The sequence below is a fragment of the Heterodontus francisci genome, chromosome 10, assembly GCF_036365525.1.
Source record: "Heterodontus francisci isolate sHetFra1 chromosome 10, sHetFra1.hap1, whole genome shotgun sequence".
NCBI classification, from domain to species: Eukaryota; Metazoa; Chordata; class Chondrichthyes; order Heterodontiformes; family Heterodontidae; genus Heterodontus; species Heterodontus francisci.
Window position 1 is genome coordinate 123960432 of NC_090380.1, and position 26891 is coordinate 123987322.

The window sequence follows — 26891 nt, forward strand, 5'->3', positions numbered from 1 at the left end:
TTGTTTCGGAACTGTTGAAGGGTCACTGACCTGAAACGTTAACTCTGTTTCTCTCTCCACAGAAGCTGCCTGACCTGCTGAGTATTTCCAGCACTTTCTGTTTTTATTTCAGATGTCCAGCATCTGCAGTATTTTGCTTTTGTTTTAGTGGCATTTTATGGGCTTTGCACAAGTGGAATGTGTAGTGTGCAGGGTGATAGAATTAGGTGGGAGGTATTTTTTCAGATTCCCTACGCGGGATATCTTTCAGCAATTAAGTCGGTCGTGTGCAGCATTCCGGGGCTCTCCTGTGTGTTGGCGAATTGCAGCTTTACACTCGTTTACATGCCATGAATCTACATTACCCTATACAGAGTTACAATTCAGTCCTACCTGCCAGATTAAAGTGAACTGTGAGCACTAGTCCTGTGCTACATGGTTCACGATTGCTTTATCGTGGCGTGCAGCAGTCGCATTTGCACAATTGAGTCTCAAGTCTGTGCTGTTCTCTCTTTAACTCATTGTCAAGACTAATGCCAGCATTGGAATGGACATTTGACTCCAGGTTTGGCTCCAACAAGGGCAAATCTTTTCAGGGGATGGTGGCAAAGGCACGTGGAGGGGTTTACATGGAGTAGCAGGGCAGGGTACTGAGGGAGGACGAGGTAGAGTGATTGGGTGCCTGGAGGAGCAGGGCAGGGTACTGAGGGAGGACGAGGTAGAGTGATTGTGTGCCTGGAGGAGCAGGGCAGGGTACTGAGGGAGGACGAGGTAGAGTGATTGTGTGCCTGGAGGAGCAGGGCAGGGTACTGAGGGAGGACGAGGTAGAGTGATTGGGTGCATGAAGGAGCAGGGCAGGGTACTGAGGGAGGACGAGGTAGAGTGATTGGGTGCATGGAGGAGCAGGGCAGGGTACTGAGGGAGGACGAGGTAGAGTGATTAGGTGCATGGAGGAGCAGGGCAGGGTACTGAGGGAGGACGAGGTTGATTGGGTGCATGGAGGAGCAGGGCAGGGTACTGAGGGAGGACGAGGTAGAGTGATTGTGTGCCTGGAGGAGCAGGGCAGGGTACTGAGGGAGGACGAGGTAGAGTGATTGTGTGCCTGGAGGAGCAGGGCAGGGTACTGAGGGAGGACGAGGTAGAGTGATTAGGTGCATGGAGGAGCAGGGCAGGGTACTGAGGGAGGACGAGGTAGAGTGATTGGGTGCATGGAGGAGCAGGGCAGGGTACTGAGGGAGGACGAGGTAGAGTGATTGTGTGCCTGGAGGAGCAGGGCAGGGTGGAGTGGAGTGTCCAGGGTGTGTAATGGTTGCTACTGATGCTGAAGCTGGGGTGATGGCTTGATTACAGCGTTCAAGTCAGAAGATAGTCACCAATGGCCTAAAGGGAGGGATGAGTGCTGTTAATGTTGGGGAGCTGTGGGGCAAATTGAGGGTACTGGCTAGCATAGGGAATGGTCACAATCAATGGGGGCAAATGGATTCTGTGAGGGGGGAAGGTTAAGACTAATGGTAGGGTGTGCGGTGACTTCATAGGGAGGGCAAAGAGACTCATAGAAACATAGAAAATTGGAGCAGGAGTAGGCCATTCGGCCCTTTGAGCCTGCTTCGCCATTCATTATTATCATGGCTGATCATCCAACTCAGTAACCTGTTCCTGCTTTCGCCCCATATCCTTTGATCCCTTTCGCCCCAAGAGCAATATCTAACTCCTTCTTGAAAACATACGATGTTTTGGCCTCAACTGCTTTCTGTGATAGCGAATTCCACAGGCTCACCACTCTCTGGGTGAAGACATTTCTCCTCATCTCAGTCCTGAAAGGTTTACCCCATATCCTTAGACTATGACCCCTGGTTCTGGCCTCCCCCACCATCGGGAACATCCTTCCTGCATCGACCCTGTCAAGTCCTGTTAAAATTTTATAGGTTTCTATGAGATCCCCTCTCACCCTACTGAACTCCAGCGAATATAATCCTAACCGACTCAATCTCTCCTCATACGTCAGTCCCGCCATCCCAGGAATCAGTCTGGTAAACCTTCGCTGCACTCCCTCCATAGCAAGAACATCCTTCCTCAGATAAGGAGACCAAAACTGCACACAATAGTCCAGGTGTGGCCTCACCAAGGCCCTGTATAATTGCACCAAGACATTCCTGCTCCTGCACTCGAATCCTTTCGCTATGAAGGCCAACATACCATTTGCCTTTTTTACCGCCTGTTGCACCTGCATACTTACCTTCAGCGACTGGTGTATGAGAGAACCCAGGTCTCGCTGCATATACCCCTCTCTCAGTTTATAGCCGTTCAGATAATAATCTGCCTTTCTGTTTTTGCTACCAAAATGGATAATCTCACATTTATCCACATTATACTGCATCTGCCATGCATTAGCCCACTCACCCAACTTGTCCAAATCACCCTGAAGCCTCTCTGCATCCTCCTCACAACTCACCGTCCCACCCAGTTTTGTGACATCTGCAAATTTCCCTGTGGTATCCCACTAGTCACTGCCTGCCATTCGGAAAAAGACCCATTTATTCCTACTCTTTGTTTCCTGTCTGCCAAACAATTCTCTATCCATCACAATACACTACCCCCAATCCCATGCGCTTTAATTTTACATGCTAATCTCTTATGTGGGACTTTGTCGAAAGCCTTCTGAAAGTCCAAATAAACTACACCCATTGGCTCCCCCTCATCAACTCTACGAGTTACATCTTTGAAGAATTCTAGTAGATTTGTCAAGCGTGATTTCCCTTTCGTAAATCCAAGTGCTCTGCTATAAAATCTTTGATAATGGACTCTAGAATTTTCCCCACTACGAATGTCAGGCTGATTGGTCTGTAATTCCCTGCTTTCTTTCTACCTCCTTTTTAAATAGTGGGGTTACATTAGCTACCCTCCAATCTGTAGGAACTGTTCCAGAGTCTATAGTATCTTGGAAGATGACACCAATGCATCCACTATTTCTAGGGCCACTTCCTTAAGTACGCTGGGATGCAGACCTTCAGGCCCTGGGGATTTATCGGCCTTCAATCCCATCAATTTCCCCAACACCATTTCTCTACTAATACTGATTTCCTTCAGTTCCTCTCTCTCACTAAGCCCTGTGTTCTGCAACATTTCTGGTATGATATTTGTGTCCTCTTTTGTGAAGACAGAACCAAAGTATGCATTTAGTTGGTCAGGCATTTCTTTATTCCCCATAATAAATTCCCCTGTTTCTGACTGTAAGGGACCTACATTTGTCTTCACCAATCTTTTTCTCTTCACATACTAATAGAAACTTTTACAGTCAGTTTTTATGTTCCCCACAAGCTTGCTCTCGTACTCTATTTTCCCTTTCTTAATCAATCCCTTGGGCCTCCTTTGCTGAATTCTGAACTGCTCCCAATCCTCAGGTCTGTTGTTTTTTCTGGTGAATTTGTATGCCTCTTCCTTGGATCTAATGCTATCTCTAATTTCCCTTGTAAGCCATGGTTTGGCTACCTTTCCCGTTTTACTTTTGCGCCAGACAGGAATAAACAATTGTTGCAGTTCATCCATGCTCTCTTTGAATGTTTGCCATTGCCTATCTACCGTCATCCCTTTAAATAACATTTCCCAATCCGTCAAAAAGAACAAAAGAAAATTACAGCACAGGAACAGGCCCTTCGGCCCTCCAAGCCTGCGCCGATCCAAATCCTCTATCTAAACATGTCGCCTATTTTCTAAGGGTCTGTATCTCTTTGCTTCCTGCCCATTCATGTATCTGTCTAGATACATCTTAAAAGACGCTATCGTGCCCGCGTCTACCACCTCCGCTGGCAACGCGTTCCAGGCACCCACCACCCTCTGCGTAAAGAACTTTCCACACATATCCCCCCTAAACTTTTCCCCTTTCACTTTGAACTCGTGACCCCTAGTAATTGAATCCCCCACTCTGGGAAAAAGCTTCTTGCTATCCACCCTGTCTATACCTCTCATGATTTTGTACACATCAATCAGGTCCCCCCTCAACCTCCGTCTTTCTAATGAAAATAATCCTAATCTGTTCAACCTCTCTTCATAGCTAGCGCCCTCCATACCAGGCAACATCCTGGTGAACCTCCTCTGCACCCTCTCCAATGCATCCACATCCTTTTGGTAATGTGGCGACCAGAACTGCACGCAGTATTCCAAATGTGGCCGAACCAAAGTCCTATACAACTGTAACATGACCTGCCAACTCTTGTACTCAATACCCCGTCCGATGAAGGAAAGCATGCCGTATGCCTTCTTGACCACTCTATTTACCTGTGTTGCCACCTTCAGGGAACAATGGACCTGAACACCCAAATCTCTCTGTTCATCAATTTTCCCCAGGACTTTTCCATTTACTGTATAGTTCACTCTTGAATTGGATCTTCCAAAATGCATCACCTCGCATTTACCCTGATTGAACGCCATCTGCCATTTCTCTGCCCAACTCTCCAGTCTATCTATATTCTGCTATATTCTCTGACAGTCCCCTTCACTATCTGCTACTCCACCAATCTTAGTGTCGTCTGCAAACTTGCTAATCAGACCATCTATACTTTCCTCCAAATCATTTATGTATATCACAAACAACAGTGGTCCCAGTACGGATCCCTGTGGAACACCACTGGTCACACGTCTCCATTTTGAGAACTGGCCAACCCGCGCCTCATACCTTCGTAGTTTCCTTTACTAAGATTCAGGATACTTGTCTCAGAATCAACTACATCACTCTCCATCTTGATGAAGAATTCTATCATATTATGGTCGCTCGTCCCCAAGGGGTCTCGAACCACTAGATTGTCAATTATTCCTCTCTCATTACACAATACCCAGTCTAGGATGGCCTGTTCTCTAGTTGGTTCCTCAATGTATTGGTCCAGAAAACCATCCTGTATACACTCCATGAATTCCTCCTCTATGGTATTGTGACTAATTTGATTTTCCCAATCTATATGCAGATTAAAATCACCCATAATTACAGATGTTCCTTTATCACATGCATCTCTAATTTCCTGTTTAATGCCATTCCCAACATCACCACTACAGTTTGGGAGTCTATATACAACCCCCACTAACGTTTTTTGCCCCTTAGTGTTTCTCAGCTCTACCCATACAGATTCCACATCGTCAGAGCTAATATCCTTCCTCACTATTGTGTTAATTTCCTCTTTAATCAGCAATGCAACTCCACCGCCTTTTGCTTTTTGTCTGTCCTTCCTAAATACTGAATATCCCTGGATGTTCATTTCCCATCCCTGGTCACCTTGCAGCCATGTCACCGTAATCCTGACTATATCATACCCGTTTACATCTATTTGCACGATTAATTCATCCACTTTATTGCGAATGCTCCGCACGTTAAGGCACAAAGCCTTAAGGCTTGTCTTTTTAACATTACTTGTCCCCTTCCCACTATTTTTCACTGTGGCCCTGTTTGATTCTGGCCCTTAATTTCTCTGCCTATCACTTTTCTTATTCCCCTTACTGTCTTTTGACTCAGCAACAATGGTCAGGTCGATCTGAGGAGGATCAAGGGTAAGAGTCGGCATGTCGATGGTAATGGGAGAAGGAACGGGGCGGGATGGCATGAATACATTAATGATTACACTGTGCATGGTAATGGGGGAAGGCTCAATGGTTACGGAGGGAAGGGTAATGGTGACATTGGGTGGGTCAAGGGTGATGGGTTCAAGCTGAAAGGTTGCAGGAGGAGGTTGGAAGGTGGGGAGACTTGCCCCAAATTCCATGCGCACCATTTTCTCCAATGAGAATGGAAACCACTTGGACACTCAAGGAGAGTGGGAGGAGGCAAACGACAGTGGGTGCAATTTGAAGGCAGATATCAGGGAGCTTTTCATTGCCTCCATGTTCCAGCTGACTAGCCACAGAGGGCTGAATCGCCATGCTCTGCTTATCTATTGTTCAGAAAAACTGCAGCGACATGGGTCTCATTGTCTACTACCACGGGAATAGCAAAGAGAAAGAATAAGAAGGGCTCTTTTCTAACAACTCATCATGCCTGAGTGCCAGCAACAGGTAGAACAGGAAGGTGAGGAACATCCAGGAATGGCCTTGTCGAAGTCGGGCACTGGTACGTCATCACATCCTCAGGACTTTGACAAATTACTTACAGTTGTCAGAGAGGCCTCAGGATGTCATGTGAAACGGTCACAGAAATTTGTAGGATCCTGCAACATGAGCTTTGGTGGGAATCCCATGCCACTTGCCCTCAAGGTGACTGCTGCACTCAATTTTGTTGCTAGTGTGTCCTTCCAGGGATCCATGGGTAACATATATGGCACATCACAGTCTGCGACCACAGCTGTGTCAAAGAGGTGACCAATTCCCTTTTCAGACATGCCAATGATTTCATCTATTTACCTGGAGATGAGGACAGCCAGGCAGCAAGGTCTGCGGCCATTGGCACCATCGCTGGCTTCCCCAGAGTGCAAGGGGTGATCGACTGTACGCTTTTATTCTTTTAATTTATATTTCATTTTTAGTTATTTTTTTCTTCCTTTTTTTACATTCTTTTTTACATTTTTTACAATCTTTTTTTTGCATTTATTTCATTTCATCCCAGTTTGTTCAGTTTGCTTACCCACTGTTTTTTTTCAGGTTTTTTTTCAGGTTTGCACTTGCTGCTGTTCAATATTCAGCGTATTTACACCTAATCTGTACTAATGCTTTGTCTTTTAACACACCATTAACATATTGTTTGCCTTTGCTCCGTGACCTTTTGGTCAGCTATGTGGCCTTGTCCAATCTACACCTTCTCCTTTGTTATCTCTTGCCCCACCCCCACCTCACTTGCTTATAATCTGTGACTTTTCTAATATTTGTCAGTTCCGAAGAAGGGTCACTGACCCGAAACGTTAACTCTGCTTCTCTTTTCACAGATGCTGCCAGACCTGCTGAGTGGTTCCAGCATTTCCTGTTTTTATTTCAGATTTCCAGCATCCGAAGTATTTTGCTTTTATTCTTTTCATTTGTTTGGGGGATATGGGCGTCACTGGCCAGACCAACATTTATTGCCCATCCCTAATTGCCCTTGAGAAGGTGGTGGTGAGCTGCCTTCTTGAACCACTGCAGTCCATGTGGGGTAGGTAAACCCACAGTGCTGTTAGGAAGGGAGTTCCAGGATTCTGACCCAGCGACAGTGAAGGAATGCACAAAGCCATGCTGACTATCCCTAATCAGACCATGCCTTTCCAGATGCATATAAATCCTGTCTCTCAGAATCCCTTCCAATAACTTTCCCACCACTGATGTAAGGCTCACCGGCCTGTAGTTCCCTGGCTTATCTCTGCTGCCCGTCTTAAATAAAGGCACAACATTAGAATTAGAATTAGAATATTACAGCGCAGTACAGGCCCTTCGGCCCTCGATGTTGCGCCGAGCTGTGAAACCATCTGACCTACACTATTCCATTTTCATCCATGTGTCTATCCAATGTCCACTTAAATGCCCTTAAAGTTGGCGAATCTACTACTGCTGCAGGCAGGGCATTCCACGCCCCTACTACTCTCTGAGTAAAGAAACTACCTCTCACATCTGTCCTATATCTATCACCCCTCAACTTGAAGCTATGTCCCCTCGTGTTTGCCATCACCATCCGAGGAAAAAGACTCTCACTATCCACCCTATCTAACCCTCTGATTATCTTATATGTCTCTATTAAGTCACCTCTCCTCCTCCTTCTCTCCAACGAAAACAACCTCAAGTCCCTCAGCCTTTCCTCGTAAGACCTTCCCTCCATACCAGGCAACATCCTAGTAAATCTCCTCTGCACCCTTTCCATAGCTTCCACATCCTTTCTATAATGCGGTGACCAGAACTGCACGCAATACTCCAGGTGCGGTCTCACCAGAGTCTTGTACAGCTGCAGCATGACCTCGTGGCTCCGAAACTCGACCCCCCTACTAATAAAAGCTAACACACCATATGCCTTCTTGACAGCCCTATTAACCTGGTTAGCAACCTTCAGGGATTTATGCACCTGGACACCAAGATCTCTCTGCTCATCTACACTACCAAGAATCTTCCCATTAGCCCAGTACTCTGCATTCCTGTTACTCCTTCCAAAGTGAATCACCTCACACTTTTCCGCATTAAACTCCATTTGCCATCTCTCAGCCCAGCTCTGCAGCCTATCTATGTCTCTCTGTACCCTACAACATCCTTCGGCACTATCCACAACTCCACCGACCTTAGTGTCATCTGCAAATTTACTAACCCACCCTTCTACACCCTCTTCCAGGTCATTTATAAAAATGACAAACAGCAATGGCCCCAAAACAGATCCTTGCGGTACACCACTAGTAACTAAACTCCAGGATGAACATTTGCCATCAACCACCACCCTCTGTCTTCTTTCAGCTAGCCAATTTCTGATCCAAAGCTCTAAATCACCTTCAACCCCATACTTCCGTATTTTCTGCAATAGCCTACCGTGGGGAACCTTATCAAACGCCTTACTGAAATCCATATACACCACATCCACTGCTTTACCCTCATCCACCTGTTTGGTCACCTTCTCGAAAAACTCAATAAGGTTTGTGAGGCACGACCTACCCGTCACAAAACCGTGCTGACTATCTCTAATGTACTTATTCTTTTCAAGATGATTATAAATCCTGTCTCTTATAACCTTTTCCAACATTTTACCCACAACTGAAGTGAGGCTCACAGGTCTATAATTACCAGGGCTGTCTCTACTCCCCTTCTTGAACAAGGGGACAACATTTGCAATCCTCCAGTCTTCCGGCACTATTCCTGTCGACAATGACGACATAAAGATCAAGGACAAAGGCTCTGCAATCTCCTCCCTAGCTTCCCAGAGAATCCTAGGATAAATCCCATCTGGCCCAGGGGACTTATCTATTTTCACACTTTCCAAAATTGCTAACACCTCCTCCTTGTGAACCTCAATCCCATCTAGCCTCGTAGCCTGAATCTCAGTATTCTCAACAACATTTTCTTTCTCTACTGTAAATACTGACGCAAAATATTCATTTAACACTTCCCCTATCTCCTCTGATTCCACACACAACTTCCCACTACTATCCTTGATTGGCCCTAATCTAACTCTAGTCATTCTTTTATTCCTGATATACCTATAGAAAGCCTTAGGGTTTTCCCTGATCCGATCCACCAATGACTTCTCGTGTCCTCTCCTTGCTCTTCTTAGCTCTCCCTTTAGATCCTTCCTGGCTAGCTTGTAGCTCTCAAGCGCCCTAACTGAGCCTTCACGTCTCATCCTAACATAAGCCTTCTTCTTCCTCTTGACAAGCGCTTCAACTTCTTTAGTAAACCACGGCTCCCTCGCACGACAACTTCCTCCCTTCCTCACAGGTACATACTTATCAAGGACACGCAGTAGCTGCTCCTTGAATAAGCTCCACATTTCGATTGTTCCCATCCCCTGCAGTTTCCTTCCCCATCCTATGCATCCTAAATCTTGCCTAATCGCATCATAATTTCCTTTCCCCCAGTTATAATTCTTGCCCTGCGGTATATACCTGTCCCTGCCCATCGCTAAGGTAAACCTAACCGAATTGTGATCACTGTCACCAAAGTGCTCACCTACATCTAAATCTAACACCTGGCCGGGTTCATTTCCCAGTACCAAATCCAATGTGGCATCGCCCCTGGTTGGCCTGTCTACATACTGTGTCAGAAAACCCTCCTGCACACACTGGACAAAAACTGACCCATCTAAAGTACTCGAACTATAGTATTTCCAGTCGATATTTGGAAAGTTAAAGTCCCCATAACAACTACCCTGTTACTCTCGCTCCTGTCGAGAATCATCTTCGCTATCCTTTCCTCTACATCTCTGGAACTATTCGGAGGTCTATAAAAGACTCCCAACAGGGTAACCTCACCTCTCCTGTTTCTAACCTCAGCCCATACTACCTCAGTAGACGAGTCCTCAAACGTCCTTTCTGTCGCTGTAATACTCTCCTTGATTAACAATGCCACACCCCCCCCTCTTTTACCGTCTTCTCTGTTCTTACTGAAACATCTAAATCCCGGAATCTGCAACATCCATTCCTGCCCCTGCTCTACCCATGTCTCCTCCAGTCTTCCGGTACCTCACCCGTGGCTAATGATGATACAAAAATCTCTGCCAGGGCCCCAGCAATCTCCTCCCTTGCTTCCCATAGCATCCTAGGATACACCTGGTCAGGCCCTGGGGATTTATTCACCTTAATGTGCTTCAAAACCTCCAACACCTCCTTTGTAATGTTGATATGCTCCAGGATATCTGTGTTCCCTCCCATGAACTCACTAGCTTCCATGACCTTCTCCACGGTAAATACGGACGAGAAATATTAATTTAAGACCTCGCCCATTTCCCGTGGCTCCACACACAGATTACCACACTGATCCTTAAGGGGACCTACTCTCTCCCTAGCTACCCTTTTACTCTTAATATATTTATAGAATCTTTTAGGATTCTCCTTTATCTTATCTGCCAGGGAAATCTCATGGCCCCTTTTCACCCTCCTAATTTCCTTCTTAAGTGTACTCCTACATCCCCTATACTCCTTGAGGGACTCGCTCGATACCAGCTGCCTATACCTGACATATGCCTCCTTCTTTGTCCTGACCAGACCCTCAATATCCCTCGTCAACCAAGGTTCCCTAAACTTGCCAGCCTTGCCCTTCCATCTAGCAGGAACATGTCGGCCCTGAACTCTTCCTATCTCACTTTTAAAAGCCTCCCACTTGCCAGACGTCCCTTTACCTGTAAACAGCCTCTCCCATTCAACTTTTGAGAGTTCCTGTCTGATGCCATCGAAATTAACCTTCCCTCAATTTCTCTTTTCTGAGTCATACTTCTTTCTCCTTTTATTAGCTCCCTCCATTCTCCCCCTCAGCTCACCTCAATGACTTGCTTATGTTTGTGAGCTGGGCCCACGTCTACCAGCAAAAATGAGGTAGATCCCGGCTTGCAGGACAAATCCCAGCCTGGGGTGGCAGATCATATGAACATACGAATTAGAAGCAGAAGTAGCCATTCGGCCCATCTAGCCTGCTCCGCCATTCAATAAGATAATGGTTGATCTGTTAGTCTCTCGAATTCCACTCTCCAATCTACCCCTAATAACTTTTGATTCCCTTACCTAACAAGAATCTATCTCTCTCCGCCCTAAAAATATTCAATGACCCCGCCTCCACCGCCTTCTGAGGCAGAGAGTTCCAAAGTCACACAACCCTCAGAGAAAAAACTTCTCCTCATCTCTGTCCTAAAAGGGCGACCCCTAATTTTAAAACAATGCCCCCTAGTTCTGGACTCACCCACAAGAGGAAACATCCTTTCCACATCCACCTTGTCAAGACCATTCAGGATCTTATAAACTTCAATCAAGTCTCCCCTCTCTAAACTCCAGTGAAAACAAGCCCAGTCTGTCCAACCTTTCCTCATAAGACAACCCGCTCATTCCAGGTATCAATCTAGTAAACCTCCTCTGAACTGCCTCCAATGCATTCACATCCTTCCTTAAATAAGGAGACCGAAACTACACACAGTATTCGAGATGTGGTCTCACCAATGCCCTGTATAACTGAAGCATAACATCCTTTCTTTTATTTTCAATTCCTCTCGTAATAAAGGATAGCATTCCATTAGCCTTCTTTATTACTTGCTGTATCTGTATACTAACTTTTTGTGACTCATGCACTAGAACACCTAGATCCCTCTGCACCTCAGAATTCTGAAGTCGTTCTCTGTTTAAGTAATACTCTGCTTTTTTAATCTTCCTGCCAAAGTGAACAACTTCACATTTTCCCACATTATACTCCATCTGCCAGATTTTTGCTCACTCACTCAACCTATCTATATCGGTCTGCAATCTCCTCATGCCCTCTTCACAACATACTTTCCTACCCATCTTTGTGTCACCTGCAAATTTAGCTACCATGCCATTACTCCCCTCATCTAAGTTATTGATATAAATTGTAAAAAGTTGAGACCCCAGCACAGACCCCTGCGGGACTCCACTCATCACATCCTGACAATCAGAAAAGGACCCATTTATGCATACTCTCTGTTTTCTGCCAGCCAATCTTCTATCCATGCTAATATGTTACCCACTACATCATGAGCTCCTACTTTGTGCAATAACCTTTTATGTGGCACCTTGTTAAATGCCTTTTGGAAGTCAACGGGCTCCCCTTTATCTACAGCACCTGTTACTCCTTCAAAGAACTCCAACAAATTGGTTAAACACGATTTCCCTTTCACAAAACCATGCTGCCTATTCCCGATTACCTCGAGTTTTAAGTGCCCAGCTACAACCTCCTTAATGATGAATTCTAACACCTTTTCCACGACAGATGTCAAGCTAACTGGCCTACAGTTACCCGCTTTCTGCCTCTTCCCCTTCTTGAATAGAGGGGTTATAGTTGCTACTTTCCAGTCTGATGGCACCTTACCAGAATCCAGTGAATTTTGAAAAATTAACACCAATGCATCTACTACCTCATTATCCACCTCTTTTAAGATCCTAGGATGAATTCTATCAGGACCCAGGGACTTGTCAGCCCGAAGCTCCATCAGTTTGGTCAGTACCGCTTCCCTGGTGATTGTAATTTCACCAAGTTCCTCTCTTCCTTCCACCTCCTGATTTATAGCTATTACTAGAATGTTTTTTTGTATCCTCTGCAGTGAATACAGAAGCAAAATATTTGTATATTGCATCCTCCATTTCCTTATCATCTACTATTAACTCCCCATTCTCACTCTCCAGAGGACCAACACTCACTTTACTTACTCTTTTCCTTTTTAAATACCTGTAGAAACTCTTGCTATCCATTTTTACGTTTCTAGATCCCAGCCTGTGGAGGCAGATCCTGGTATGGGTAGATCCTGGCCTGCGGGGTAGATCCCAGCCAGGTGTTGGGTGAAGATCCCAGCCTGCAGAGAAGATCCTGGCCTGGGGGGCAGGTATTAGAATCATAGAACATTTAAGGCACAGAAAGAGGCCACTTGGCCCATCGTGTCTGTGCCGGCCGAAAAACGATCCACCTATTCTAATCCCACCTTCCAGCATTTGGTCCGTAACCTGGAGATTACGGTACTTGAGGTGCATATCCAGATTCCTTGTGAATGAGTTGAGGGTCTCTGCCTCAACTACCCTTTCAGGCAGTGAGTTCCAGACCATCACCACCCTCTGGGTGAAAAAGTTTTTCCTCATCTCCCCTCGAATATTTTCTACCAATCACTTTAAATCTATTCCCCCTCCTCACTGACCTCTCTGCTAAGGTGAATAAACCCTTTACCTCCACTCTATCCAGGCCCCTCAAAATTTTGTACATTTCAATCAAATCTCCCCTCAGCCTTCTCTGTTCCAAGGAGAACAACCCCAGCCTATCCAATCTTTCCTCATAGCTGTATTTTTCCAGTCCTGGCAACATCCTCATAAATCTCCTCTGTACCCTCTCTAGTGCAATTGCATCCTTTCTGTAATGAGGTGACCAGAACTGCACACAGTACTCAAGTTGTGGCCTAACCAATGAGTTATACGGTTCCAGCATATCCTCCCTGCTCTTATATTCTATACCTCAGCTAATAAAGGAAAGATTCCATTTGCCTTTTTAACCACCTTATCGACCTGTCCTGCTACCTTCAGATCCTTCTTCCCATTCACTTCCCTCTGACCCCATCCCTTCTAATCTGACCCCTGCCGTGTATTCACTATACCCTCTGATCTTCCCCTCTCTGAAACTGAACGTTCTGTACTCAGCAAAGGTCTCAGTTTTATCCCCTTACGCCCCCACCTCAATGAATTTCATGCTCGGCATGACGTTGAGCTCTTCTTCCATCGCCTCCACCTCCGGGCTCACTTCTTTGACCAGGAATCCTCCCCCCGACCAGCAGACCCATTCACCCGCCTCCAGCATTCTCCCTCTGCCTGGACCCCTCCCCCTTGCCTTATACCCACTCTTGATCTTTTCATTCAAAACTGTTGGCGAGACATTGGTCATCTCAATTTCTCCACTCCCCTCACTCACTCTAACCTGTCCCCCTCTGAACTTGCCATACTCCGTTCTCTCAGGTCTAGCCCTGACATTGTGGGAAAGGATAGGACTGGTCCTCAAGTTGAAGTCCTAAATTGGGGGAAGGCTAATTTCGATGGCATCAGACAGGAACTCTCAAAAGCTGAATGGGAGAGGCTGTTTACAGGTAAAGGGACGTCTGGCAAGTGGGAGGCTTTTAAAAGTAAGATAGGAAGAGTTCAGGACCGGCATGTTCCTGCTAGATGGAAGGGCAAGGCTGGCAAGTATAGGGAACCTTGGTTGACGAGGGATATTGAGGGTCTGGTCAGGACAAAGAAGGAGGCATATGTCAGGTATAGGCAGCTGGGATCGAGCGAGTACCTCGAGGAGTATAGGGGATGTAGGAGTACACTTAAGAAGGAAATTAGGAGGGTGAAAAGGGGCCATGAGATTTCCCTGGCAGATAAGATAAAGGAGAACCCTTAAAGATTCTATAAGTATATTAAGAGTAAAAGGGTAGCTAGGGAGAGAGTAGGTCCCCTTAAGGATCAGTGTGGCAATCTATGTGTGGAGCCACGGGAAATGGGCGAGGTCTTAAATGAATATTTCTCGTCTGTATTTACCGTGCTAGTGAGTTCATGGGAGGGAACAGCGATATCCTGGAGCATATCAACATTACAAAGGAGGAGGTGTTGGAGGTTTTGAAGCACATTAAGGTGGATAAATCCCCAGGGCCTGACCAGGTGTATCCTAGGATGCTCTGGGAAGCAAGGGAGGAGATTGCTGGGGCCCTGGCAGAGATTTTTGTATCATCGTTAGCCACGGGTGAGGTACTGGAAGACTGGAGGATAGCTAATGTTGTGCCTTTATTTAAGAAGGGCAGCAGGGATTAGCCAGGGAACTACAGGCTGGTGAGCCTTACATCAGTGGTGGGAAAGTTATTGGAAGGGATTCTGAGAGACAGGATTTATATGCATCTGGAAAGGCATGGTCTGATTAGGGATAGTCAGCATGGCTTTGTGCGTGGGAAATCATGTCTCACGAATTTGATTGAGTTTTTCGAGGAGGTGACCAAGAGGATTGACGAGGGCAGGGCGATGGACGTTGTCTACATGGACTTTAGCAAGGCCTTTGACAAGGTCCCGCATGGTAGGCTGGTCCAGAAGGTTCGAACACATGGGATCCAGGGCGAGCTGGCAAATTGGATACAAAATTGGCTTGGTGATAGGAGGCAGAGGGTGGTAGTGGAGGGTTGTTTTTCAGATTGGAGGCCGGTGACCAGTGGTGTGCCGCAGGGATCGGTGCTGGGCCCTCTGTTGTTTGTCATATATATTAATGACTTGGATGTGAATGTAAGGGGCATGATTAGTAAGTTTGCAGATGACACCAAAATTGGTGGTATAGTGGACAGTGAAGAAGGTTGTCTAAGGTTACAACAGGATATAGATCAACTGGGAAAGTGGGCAAGGGATTGGCAAATGGAATTTAATGCAGACAAGTGCAAAGTGATGCATTTTGGGAAGTTAAACCAGGGCAGGACATATACAGTGAATGGCAGGGCCCTGGGGAGTGTTCTTGAGCAGAGAGACCTTGGGGTGCAAGTACATAATTCCCTGAAAGTGGCAACACAGGTAGACAGGGTGGTGAAGAAGGCATATGGCAGGCTTGCCGTCATCGGCTGAGGCATTGAGTACAAGAGTTGGGACATCATGTTACAGTTGTACATGACGTTGGTTAGGCCGCATTTGGAGTACTGTGTGCAGTTCTGGTCGCTGCACTACAGGAAAGATGTGATTAAGCTAGAGAGGGTGCAGAAAAGATTCACAAGGATGTTGCCTGGTTTGGAGGACTTGAGTTATAAAGAGAGATTGTATAGGCTGTGTCTTCTTCCCTTGCAGCGAAGGAGGCTGAGAGGTGACATGATAGAGGTATATAAAATTATGAGAGGCATAGATAGGGTAGATAGCCAGAGTCTGTTTCCCATGGTAGGGGTGACTAAAACTGGAGGGCATAGATTTAAGGTGAGAGGGAGGAGGTTTAAAGGGGATCAAAGGGGTAAATTTTTCACACAAAGAATAGTCGGTATCTGGAATGAGGATACCTGAGGAGGTGGTGGAGGCAGGAACAGTAGCGACATTTAAGAGGCATCTGGACAGGTACTTGAATAAGCAAGGCATAGAGGGATACGGAATTAATGCAGGCAGATGGGATTAGTATAGATAGGCATTATGGTCGGCATGGACGCAGTGGGCCAAAGGGCCTGTTTCTTTGTTGTACTCTATTGTCTATGACTCTATTGTCATCAAACCTGCAGATAAAGGTGGTGCTGTTGTTGTATGGCGTACCGACCTCTACCTTGCAGAGGCTCAGCGTCAACTCTCAGACACTTCTTCCTACTTCCCCCTGGACCATGACCCCACCACCGAACATCAAGCTACTGTCCACAGGACTGTCACTGACCTCATCTCCTCTGGAGATCTTCCCTCTACAGCTTCCAACCTCATAATCCCACAAACTCGGACAGTCCGCTTCTACCTCCTTCCCAAAATCCACAAACAGGACTGTCCCGGCAGACCCATTGTGTCAGCCTGCTCCTGCCCCACTGAACTTATTTCTTCCTATCTAGACTCTATCTTTTCTCCGCTGGTCCAGTCTCTTCCCACCTACGTCCGTGACTCTTCTGACGCCCCACGTCATTTTGACAATTTCCAGTTTCCTGGTCCCAACCACCTCCTCTCCACTATGGACGTCCAATCGCTCTACACCTCCATCCCCCACCAGGATGGTTTGAGGGCTCTCTGCTTCTTCCTGGAACAGAGGCCCAACCAGTCCCCATCCACCACCACCCTCCTCCGCCTGGCTGAACTTGTTCTCACATTGAACAACTTCTCCTTCAACTCCACGCACTTCCTTCAAGTTAAAGGTGTTGCTATGGGTACCCGCATGGGTCCTAGTTATGCCTGTCTTTTTGTGGGATATGTCAAGCATTCTTTGTTCCAGTCCTACTCAGGCCCCCTCCCCCAACTCTTTTTCCGGTACATTGATGACTGTATCGGTGCCGTTTCCTGCTCCCGCCCCAAACTGGAAAACTTTATCAACTTTGCTTCCAATTTCCACCCTTCTCTCACCTTTACATGGTCCATCTCTGACACTTCCCTTCCCTTCCTCGACTTCTCTATCTCCATCTCTGGGGATAGGCTGTCTACTAATATTCATTATAAACCCACCGACACCCACAGCTACCTCGACTACACTTCTTCACACCCTGCCTCCTGTAAGGACTCCATTCCATTCTCCCAGTTTCTCCGTCTCCGACGCATCTGCTCTGATGATGCTACCTTCCATGATAGCGCTTTGGATATGTCTTCCTTTATCCTCAACCGAGGATTCCCCTCACTGTTCCTTTGTTTAAGAAGGGTGGCAAGGATAATCCAGGAAATTATAGGCCGGTGAGCCTTACGTCAGTGGTAGGGAAACTATTAGAGAGGATTATTCGGGACAGGATTTACTCCCATTTGGAAACAAACGAACTTATTAGCGAGAGGCAGCATGGTTTTGTGAAGGGGAGGTCGTGTCTCACTAATTTGATTGAGTTTTTTGAGGAAGTGACGAAGATGATTGTTGAAGGAAGGGCAGTGGATGTTATCTATATGGACTTCAGTAAAGCCTTTGACAAGGTCCCTCACGGCAGACTCGTACAAAAGGTGAAGTCACACGGGATCAGAGGTGAGCTGGCAAGATGGATACAGAACTGGCTTGGTCATAGAAGACAGAGGGTAGCAGTGGATCTTTGCTTTTCTGAATGGAGGGATGTGACTGGTGGTGTTCCGCAGGGATCAGTGCTGGGATCTTTGCTGTTTGTAGTATATATAAATGATTTGGAGGAAAATGTAGCTGGTCTGATTAGTAAGTTTGCGGACGACACAAAGGTTGGTGGAGTTGCGGATAGTGATGAGGATTGTCAGAGGATACAGCAGGATATAGATCGGTTGGAGACTTGGGCGGAGAAATGGCAGATGGAGTTTAATCCGGACAAATGTGAGGTAATGCATTTTGGAAGGTCTAATGCAGGTGGGAAGTATACAGTAAATGGCAGAACCCTTAGGAGTATTGACAGGCAGAGAGATCTGGGGGGACAGGTCCACAGATCACTGAAAGTGGCAACGCAGGTGAATAAGGTAGTCAAGAAGGCATATGGCATGCTTGCCTTCATCGGTCGGGGCACAGAGTATAAAAATTGGCAAGTCATGTTGCAGCTGTACAGAACCTTAGTTAGGCCACACTTAGAATATTGCGTGCAATTCTGGTTGCCACACTACCAGAAGGACATGGAGGCTTTGGAGAGGGTACAGAGGAGGTTTACCAGGATGTTGCCTGGTCTGGAGGGCATTAGCTATGAGGAGAGGTTGGAAAAACTTGGATTGTTTTCACTGGAACGACGGAGGTGGAGGGGCGACATGATAGAGTTTACAAAGTTATGAGCGGCATGGACAGAGTGGATAGTCAGAAGCTTTTTCCCAGGGTGGAAGAGTCAGTTACTAGGGGACATAGGTTTAAGGTGCGAGGGGCAAAGTTTAGAGGGAATGTGCGAGGCAAGTTTTTTACACAGAGGGTGGTGAGTGCCTGGAACTTGCTGCTTGGGGAGGTGGTGGAAGCAGATACGATAGCGACGTTTAAGAGACATCTTGACAAATATATGAATAGGAAGGGAATAGAGAGATATGGGCCCCGGAAGTGCAGAAGGTGTTCGTTTCGGCAGGCATCAAGATCGGCGCAGGCTTGGAGGGCCGAATGGCCTGTTCCTGTGCTGTACTGTTCTTTGTTCTTTGTTGTTGACAGGGCCCTTAACTGTGTCCGGCCCATTTCCTGCACCTCTACCCTCAACCCTGCCCCTCCCAGAACCGTGACAGGGTTCCCCTTGTCCTCACTTTCCACCCAATCAGCCTCCATATCCAAAGGATCTTCCTCCGCCATTTCCGCCACCTCCAGCATGATGCCACTACCAAACGCATCTTCCCCGCCCTTCCCCTGTCAGCATTCCGAAGGGATCGTTCCCTCCGCGACACCCTGGTCCACTCCTCCATTACCCCCACCACCTCGTCCCCGTCCCATGGCATCTTCCCCTGCAATCGCAGGAGGTGTAATACCTGCCCATTTACCTCCTCTCCCCTCACTATCCCAGGCCCCAAACACTCCTTTCAGGTGAAGCAGCGATTTACTTGTACTTCTTTCAATGTAGTATACTGTATTCGCTGCTCACAGTGTGGTCTCCTCTACATTGGGGAGACCAAACGCAGACTGGGTGACCGCTTTGCGGAACATCTCCGCTCAGTCCGCAAGCAGGACCCTGAGCTTCCGGTTGCTTGCCATTTCAACACTCTCCCCTGCTCTCATGCTCACATCTCTATCCTGGGCTTGCTGCAGTGTTCCAGTGAACATCAACGCAAGCTCGAGGAACAGCATCTCATCTCCCGATTAGGCACACTGCAGCCTGCCGGACTGAACATTGAGTTCAATCATTTCAGAGCATGACAGCCCCCCATTTTACTTTTATTTTTAGTTATTTTTTCTTTTTTTATATTTGTTTGTGTTCATTTTATTTTATTTTATTTTAGTTTGTTCAGTTTGCCTGCCCACTGTTTTTTTTTCATTATTGTGCTTGTGGCTGTTCAGTTTTCAGTCTATTCACACCCTCTCTGTACTAACGCTTTGTCTTTCACCACACCATTAACATACCATTTGCCTTTGCTCCATGACCTTCTGGTCAGTTATTCTCTGTGACCTTGTTCCATCAAATTCTCATTCGTTATCTCTTGTCCCACCCCCACTTTACTTGCTTAAAACTGGCCGTCCATGTCTCCGCTTTAAAGACATCTGCAAACGTGACATGAAATCCTGTGACATTGATCACAAGTCATGGGAGTCAGTTGCCAGCGATCGCCAGAGCTGTCGGGCAGCCATAAAGGCGGGGCTAAAGAGTGACGAGTTGAAGAGACTTAACAGTTGGCAGGTAAAAAGACAGAAGCGCAAGGGGAGAGCCAACTGTGTAACAGCCCCTACAAACAATTTTATCTACAGCACCTGTGGAAGAGTCTGTCACTCTAGAATTGGCCTTTATAGCCACTCCAGGTGCTGCTTCACAAACCACTGACCACCTCCAGACACTTACCCATTGTCTCTCGAGACAAGGAGGCCAAAGAAGAAGATGAGTGTGTGAGAGTGTGTGTATGAGTGAGTGTGTTTATGTGCGAGTATGGGTGGGCGTGTGAGTGGACGTGTGTGTGTGCGCGCGAGTGAATGCGAGGGCGTTGTTTGGGATAGAAATGTAATACTGTATCAAAGTGCCTCCTGGCTTGCTGTAGTCATGTGACTTCTACCATGAGGCACTCTGACTGGGGGCAGCCATCACAGTCAGTTTCATTAAAGACCGAGTTCACACCAGACTGATGTCCTGTGAGTTCATAACATGGTGTCAAAGTGGAGCTGAGGTTGAGTGGTGAAGAAGCACAGTGACGAAACAAAGGCCACAGGAATGGTCACAACTGCTAAAAGCTGCTAAAAGCCACAGGAAGCCACAGAAAAGGAACAAAGAAACAACTAAAAGCACAGGGTAAGACAATGGATGCAAATTTTCCTCTTCCTCTGTGGCGGTCGAAATGAAAGGTAACATGAAGCAAAACTGGCAGTTTTTCCATTTTCAATGACAAAACTACGAAACTGCGACAGATTTAGAATCATGGAATCATAGAAAGTTTAAGGCACAGAAAGAGGCCACTTGGCCCATCGTGTCTGCACCGGCCAAAAACCGATCCACCCATTCTAATCCCACTTTCCAGCATTTGGTCTGTAGCCCTGCAGATTGCGGCACTTGAGGTGCATATCCAGACTCCCTGCTCTTATATTCTGTACCTCAGCTAATAAAGGAAAGGATTCCATATGCCTTCTTAACCACCTTATCGACCTGTCCTGCTACCTTCAGGGATCTGTGGACATTCACTCCAAGATCCCTCACTTCCTCTACACTTCTCAGTATTTTCCCATTAATCGTGTATTCCTTTGCCTTGTTTGACCTCCCCAAATGCATCACCTCACACTTCTCCAGGTTGAATTCCATTTGGCACTTTTCTGCCCATCTGACCAGACCATCAATATCTTCCTGCAGCCCACAGCTATCCTCCTCACTATCGACCACACGGCCAAACTTTGTGTCATCCGCAAACTTCTTGATCGTGCCCCCTACATTTACGTCCAAATTGTTAATATACACCACAAAAAGCAGGGAACCCAGTACTAAGCTCTGCGGAATGCCACTGGAAACAACCCTCCAGTCACTAAAACACCCATCAACAATTACCCTATGTTTCCTGCCACTGAGCCAATTTTGTATTCACCTTGCTGCATTTCCCTGGATCCCATGGGATTTTATTTTTTTAACCAGTCTGCCATGTGGAACCTTGTCAAAAACCTTGCTAAAATCCATGTAGACCACATCAACTGCATTACCCTCATCTATCTCCCCTTTTACTTCTTCAAGCAATTCGATCAAGTTGGTCAAACAAGATCTTCCCTTAACAAATCCATGCTGACTATCCTTGATTAACCTGTGCCTTTCTAAGTGACTGTTTATCCTGTCTCTCAGAATAGATTCCAATAATTTGCCCACTACTGAGGTTAGACTGACTGGTCTGTAATTATTCGGTCTATCCTTCACTCTCTTTTTAAACAGAGGTACAATGTTAGCAATTCTCCAATCCTCCAGCATCACACCTGTATCCAGTGAGGACTGGAAAATGATGGTCAGACCCTCTGCTATTTCCTCTCTTGCTTCTTTTAACAGCCTAGGGTACATTTCATCTGGTCCTGGAGATTCATCAACTTTCAAGGATGCTAATCCCATTAATACTTCCTCTCTCCCGATGTTTATCATATCCAATACTTCACACTCCTCCTCCTTAACTACAATATCTGCATCGTCCCCCTCTTTTGTGAAGACAGACGCAAAGTATTCATTAAGAACAATAGCAACATCTTCTGCTCCTACACATAGGTTACCTTTTTAGTTTTTGTATGGGCCCTACTCTCTCCTTAGTTATCCTCTTACTCTTAATGTATTGAGAAAATATCTCTGGGTTCACCTTGATTTTACTTGCCAATATTTTTTTGTGCCCTCTCTTTGCTTTCCTAATTTCCTTTTTGATTTCACCCCTCCACTTTCTATACTCCTCTCGGTTTTCTGTAGTATTGAATTCTCGGTGTTGGACATAAGCTTTCCTTTTCTGCCTTATCTTACCTTGTAACCTCCTTGACATCCATGGGGCTCTAGATTTGGCCACCTCACCCTTTTTCTTTGTGGGAACATGTTTACTCTGAACCCCTTGAATCTCCCCTTTGAATGCCTCCCACTGTTCTGACACTGATTTACCTTCAAGTAGCTGTTTCCAGTCCACTTCCGCTAAATCACTCTTCAGTTTAGTAAAATTGGCCTTGCCCCAATTGAGAACTTTAACTCCTGTTCTCGCTCTGTCCTTTTCCATAATTATGTTAAAACTGACTGAATTATGATCACTATCACCAAAATGCTCTCCCACTGCCACTCCTTCCACCTGCCATCTTCATTTCCTAAAACTGCACCCTCTCTTGTTGGACTTGCTACATACTGGTCAAAACAGTTCTCCTGAATGCACCTCAAGAATTCTGCTCCCTCAATTCCTTTCACACTAAAACTATCCCAGTTAATATTGGGGTAATTAAAATTCCCTACTATTACTGCCCTATTGTTCTTGCACTTCTCAGAGATTTGCCTACATAACTGCTCTTCTATCTCCCTCTGACTGTTTGGGAGTCTATAGTACACTCCCAGCAGTGTGATTGCCCCTTTTTTGTTCCTAAGCTCAATCCATATGGCCTCATTTGATGAACCTTCCAACATTTCATCCCTTCTCACAGCTGTAATAGTTTCTTTGACCAAAATTGCCACTCCCCCTCCTTTCTTATCCTCCTCCCTATCGTGTTTGAAAATCCTGTAACCAGGAACGTTGAGCTGCCATTCCTGTCTCTCCTTAAGCCATGTTTCTGTAATAGCTATGATATCACACTGCCATGTGTCTATCTGTGCCCTCAGCTCATCTGCTTTATTTGCTATACTCCTTGCATTGAAATCGATACCCTTGAGTACTGCCAAACTCTTTTTTTATTTTCTAACCCTTGTTTTCTCTGTCTTCCAGACTCATCCATTAATTTTCTGCCTTCCATTTTATTTTCTGATTTTGTCGCAACTGAGTCTATCCTCAGGTCCCCATCCCCCTGCCAAACTAGTTTAAACCCTCCCCAACATCACGAGCAAAATGTCCCGCAAGGAACTCAGTCCCGGCTCTGTACCAGTCCGGCCTGTACAGGTCCCATCTCCCCAAGAGCCGGTCCCAGTGTCCCAGGAATCTGAAGCCCTCCCTCCTGCACCATCTTTCCAGCCACACATTCATCTGTCTTATCCTTCTATTTCTGTACTCACATGCGCGTGGCACTGGGAGGAATCCGGAGATTACTACTTTTGAGGTCCTGCTTGCTAATTTCTTACCTAGCTCCCTAAACTCTTTCTGCAGGACCACATCCCTCTTTCTACCTATGTCGTTGGTTCCGATGTGGACCACGACTGCTGGCTGTTCACCCTCCCCCTTCAGGATGCTCTGCAGCCGCTCAGTGACATCCTTGCCCCTGGCACCAGGGAGGTAACACACCATCCTGGATTCACGTCTGCAGCCACAGAAATGCCTGTCTGTTCCCCTGACTATTAAATTACCTATCACTATGACTCTTCCAGTCTTCCCTGTACCCCCCTGTGCAGCTGAGCCACCCGTGGTGCCATGGACCTGGCTCTGGCTGCTCTCCCCAGGTGAAGCATCACTTTCCTCAGTATTCAGAACTGAATACCTGTTGGAGAGTGAGATGCACTCAGGGGTCTCCTGCACTACCTGCCTGATTCTTTTTGACTGTCTGGTGATCACCTATTCCCTCTCTCCTTGCATATACTTAAGCTGTGGGGTGACCACATCTATAAACGTGCTTTCCACGTAGCTCCCATCTACATGAATGTACTGCAGTGTCACCAGCTGCCACTCAAGTTCCAAAACCTGCAGCTCAAGCTGCTTCAATTGACGATACTTCCTGCATGAATGGTTTTCCAGGATACGGGAAGCATCCTGGAGCTCCCACATAACACAGGAGGTGCACTCTCGAGGTTGAAGCAACCCTGCCATTCCTTTATTTATTAGTTGACTCTTTGCTACTGCTAAAAAAAACTTTCTCAATACTACAACAGCTTAGAATTATTAATAAAACCTTACTAATACTGATAAATCCTACTAAAATCAGTACAGTTCACTAGTTAAAATAAACCTCACTCAGAAAAAAACAGCTACTCACTTGTTCCTTATTATTAAGATATTTACACACACACCCTAACACTGGTGTACTCACCCAGCTACTTAGAGTTATTCCCTAACAGTAGTTACTCACCAACCAATCACCTTGCACCTTTCCTGTGACATCACTGCTCACTTTGTTTTCAAACTCCGGTGCGCCTGGACTCCTCTCCGCTGCTCTCCCGGAAGGTAAGTGCTCTAGGCTCCAATCCTTGGGCTCTATTTATCCGCTCCTTGCTTCATGTTCCTCTCGCAGGTCCACTCCTCTCCCGGGAGGTAAGTGCTGTAGGCCATGATCCTTGGGCTCTATTTATCCATTCCTCGCTCCGTATTCCTCCCGCAGGTCCGCTCCTCTCCTGGAAGGTATTGGGAGCTCAGTAAGTGCAGATCTGTGGCTCCTGACCTGAGACCCACCCTAGTCCAGTGGGCTGACATCAGAGACTTTCAGCAACACACAAAGAGATTCTTTCCAGGTTTGAAATGTAAATATTGATGAGCCGCTCTTTCCCGATTCAGCTCTTCCCTCAGATTGAAGAAATGATGGTGCAGCCTCTTCGAGACTCACGCGACCGATATGAGGAGTTAAAGCAAATTGATGACACTACAAATGAGGTAACACACATCAATCTGTTCACACTCGCCTGTCACAGGTGTTCTCTTGCCCAGTTTTGAGGATTACCTGTGTCACTGTTGACTTACGCATGTCCATGTTTTTCTATTCTAGTTGCCTGTAATCTGCAGCTTGTCTCTTCTTGAACTGATTGATTGATTGTGCAACATTTCCTGGTGGTCAACCAGCCAATGACAGGCTGCCTCAGAATTACAGAGTTATTACAACGCAGAAGGAGGCCATTCAGCCCATCGTGTCTGCACTGGCTCTCCGAGTGAGCAATTCATTTAGTGCCATTCCCCCACCATCTCCCATAACCCTGCACATTCTTCCTTTTCAGATGACTGTTGAATGCTTCAGTTGAATCTGCCTCCATCACATTTTCAGGCAGCGTATTCCAGATTCTCACCACTCGCTGTGTGAAAAAGCTTTGTTTCTTTTGCCAATTATTTTAAATCTGTGCCCTCTCAGTCTCAATCCTTTCACGAGTGGGAACAGTTTCTCTCTATCTACTCTGTTCAGACCATTCATGATTTTGAATCCCTCAATCAAATCCTACCTCTCAGCCTTCTCTTCTCCAAGGAAAACAGTCCTAACTTCGCCAATATATCTTCATAACTGAAATTCCTCATCCCTGGAACCATTCTCATGAATCTTTTCTGTACTCTCTCCAATGTCCTCATATCTTTCCTAAAGTCGGGTGCCCAGAACTGGACGCAATACTCCAGCTGATGCCGAACCCCATTTCGGGTTTATATAATATTTTATATTGTCTCCATGTTCTTCCTACCAAAATGAATCACATCACATTTCTCTGCATTGAACTTCATCTGCCACCCAACCACCCATTCCACCAACTTGTCTATGTCCTTTTGAAGTTCTACACTATCCTCCTCACAGTTCACAATGCTTGCAGGTTTTGTATCATCTGCAAACTTTGAAATTGTGCCCTGTACACCAAGGTCTAGGTCATTTATATATATCAGGAAAAGCAAGGGTCCCAACACTGATCCCTGGGGAACTCCACTACAAACCTTCCTGCAGCCCAAAAAACATCCATTAACCACTACTCTTTGTTTCCTGTCACTCAGCCAATTTCGTATCCATATTGTTACTGTCCCTTTTATTCCATGAGCTGTAACTTTACTCACAAGTCTGTTGTGTGGTACTGTATCAAAGCCTTTTGGAAGTCCATGTACACCACATCAACAGCATTGCCCTCATCTACCCTCTCTATTACCTCCTCAAAAAACCTCCAGCAAGTTAGTTAAATGTGATTTTCCCTTAAGAAATCCATGCTGACTTTTCCGAATTAACTCGCATTTGTCCATGTGACTAGTGATTTTGACCCAGCTCAATCTCATGGGATTTTACACCTCCGGAATGTTTTAATTTTAGGTACAGAAGAAGAAGAATACATCTTTACCTGTTGGCAACAAAATGAAGTGAAATTCAAATTGTGTTTTTTGAGGTGAGCGGGTGAACCCTGGAATCTGGGGATGTTTAACCACTGATCGGGAATTTCAGTGACGGAATGTTCCAGTTCATTCAACCTCTGCAGTTTGACAGGCCGGGTATAGCAGAACTTCCTGAAGATAATTAATTGTCAAATGTCTGTGATTAGCCAGTAGCCGGAGGGCAGAGGAGGGTTAAGTGGAGCAGGAAGTGGTGTGGATCAGTCTCTGGGTATCAGGTGACCTTTAGCTCTTTTATTTTTATGGGGCTTATTGTTCCTGGAATGAGTTTGAGGGATCCGTCCACTGTGTTGTTATATAAGCATTGGACATTCTGTAAACTTAGAGAAAAATCTTTCTTCATTAAAGGATTCCATGTGGGAGGATCACGGTCTCTCAGCCCGAACCCTTTCATTTGAAGTT

At 46.1% G+C, this 26891-nt stretch overlaps 1 protein-coding gene across 1 annotated transcript in view; it reads left to right on the forward strand.

Moving 5' to 3' along the window:
- The window catches only part of pde9aa (phosphodiesterase 9aa), a 177316-nt gene extending 150853 nt beyond the window's left edge, over positions 1-26463 (forward strand). Inside the window, exons 17-18 of the mRNA XM_068040079.1 lie at positions 24921-25016; positions 26413-26463. Of these exons, the coding sequence (XP_067896180.1) occupies positions 24921-25016; positions 26413-26463 (147 nt within the window). The remainder of the gene's footprint in view (positions 1-24920; positions 25017-26412) is intronic.
- Positions 26464-26891: the final 428 nt, after the last annotated feature.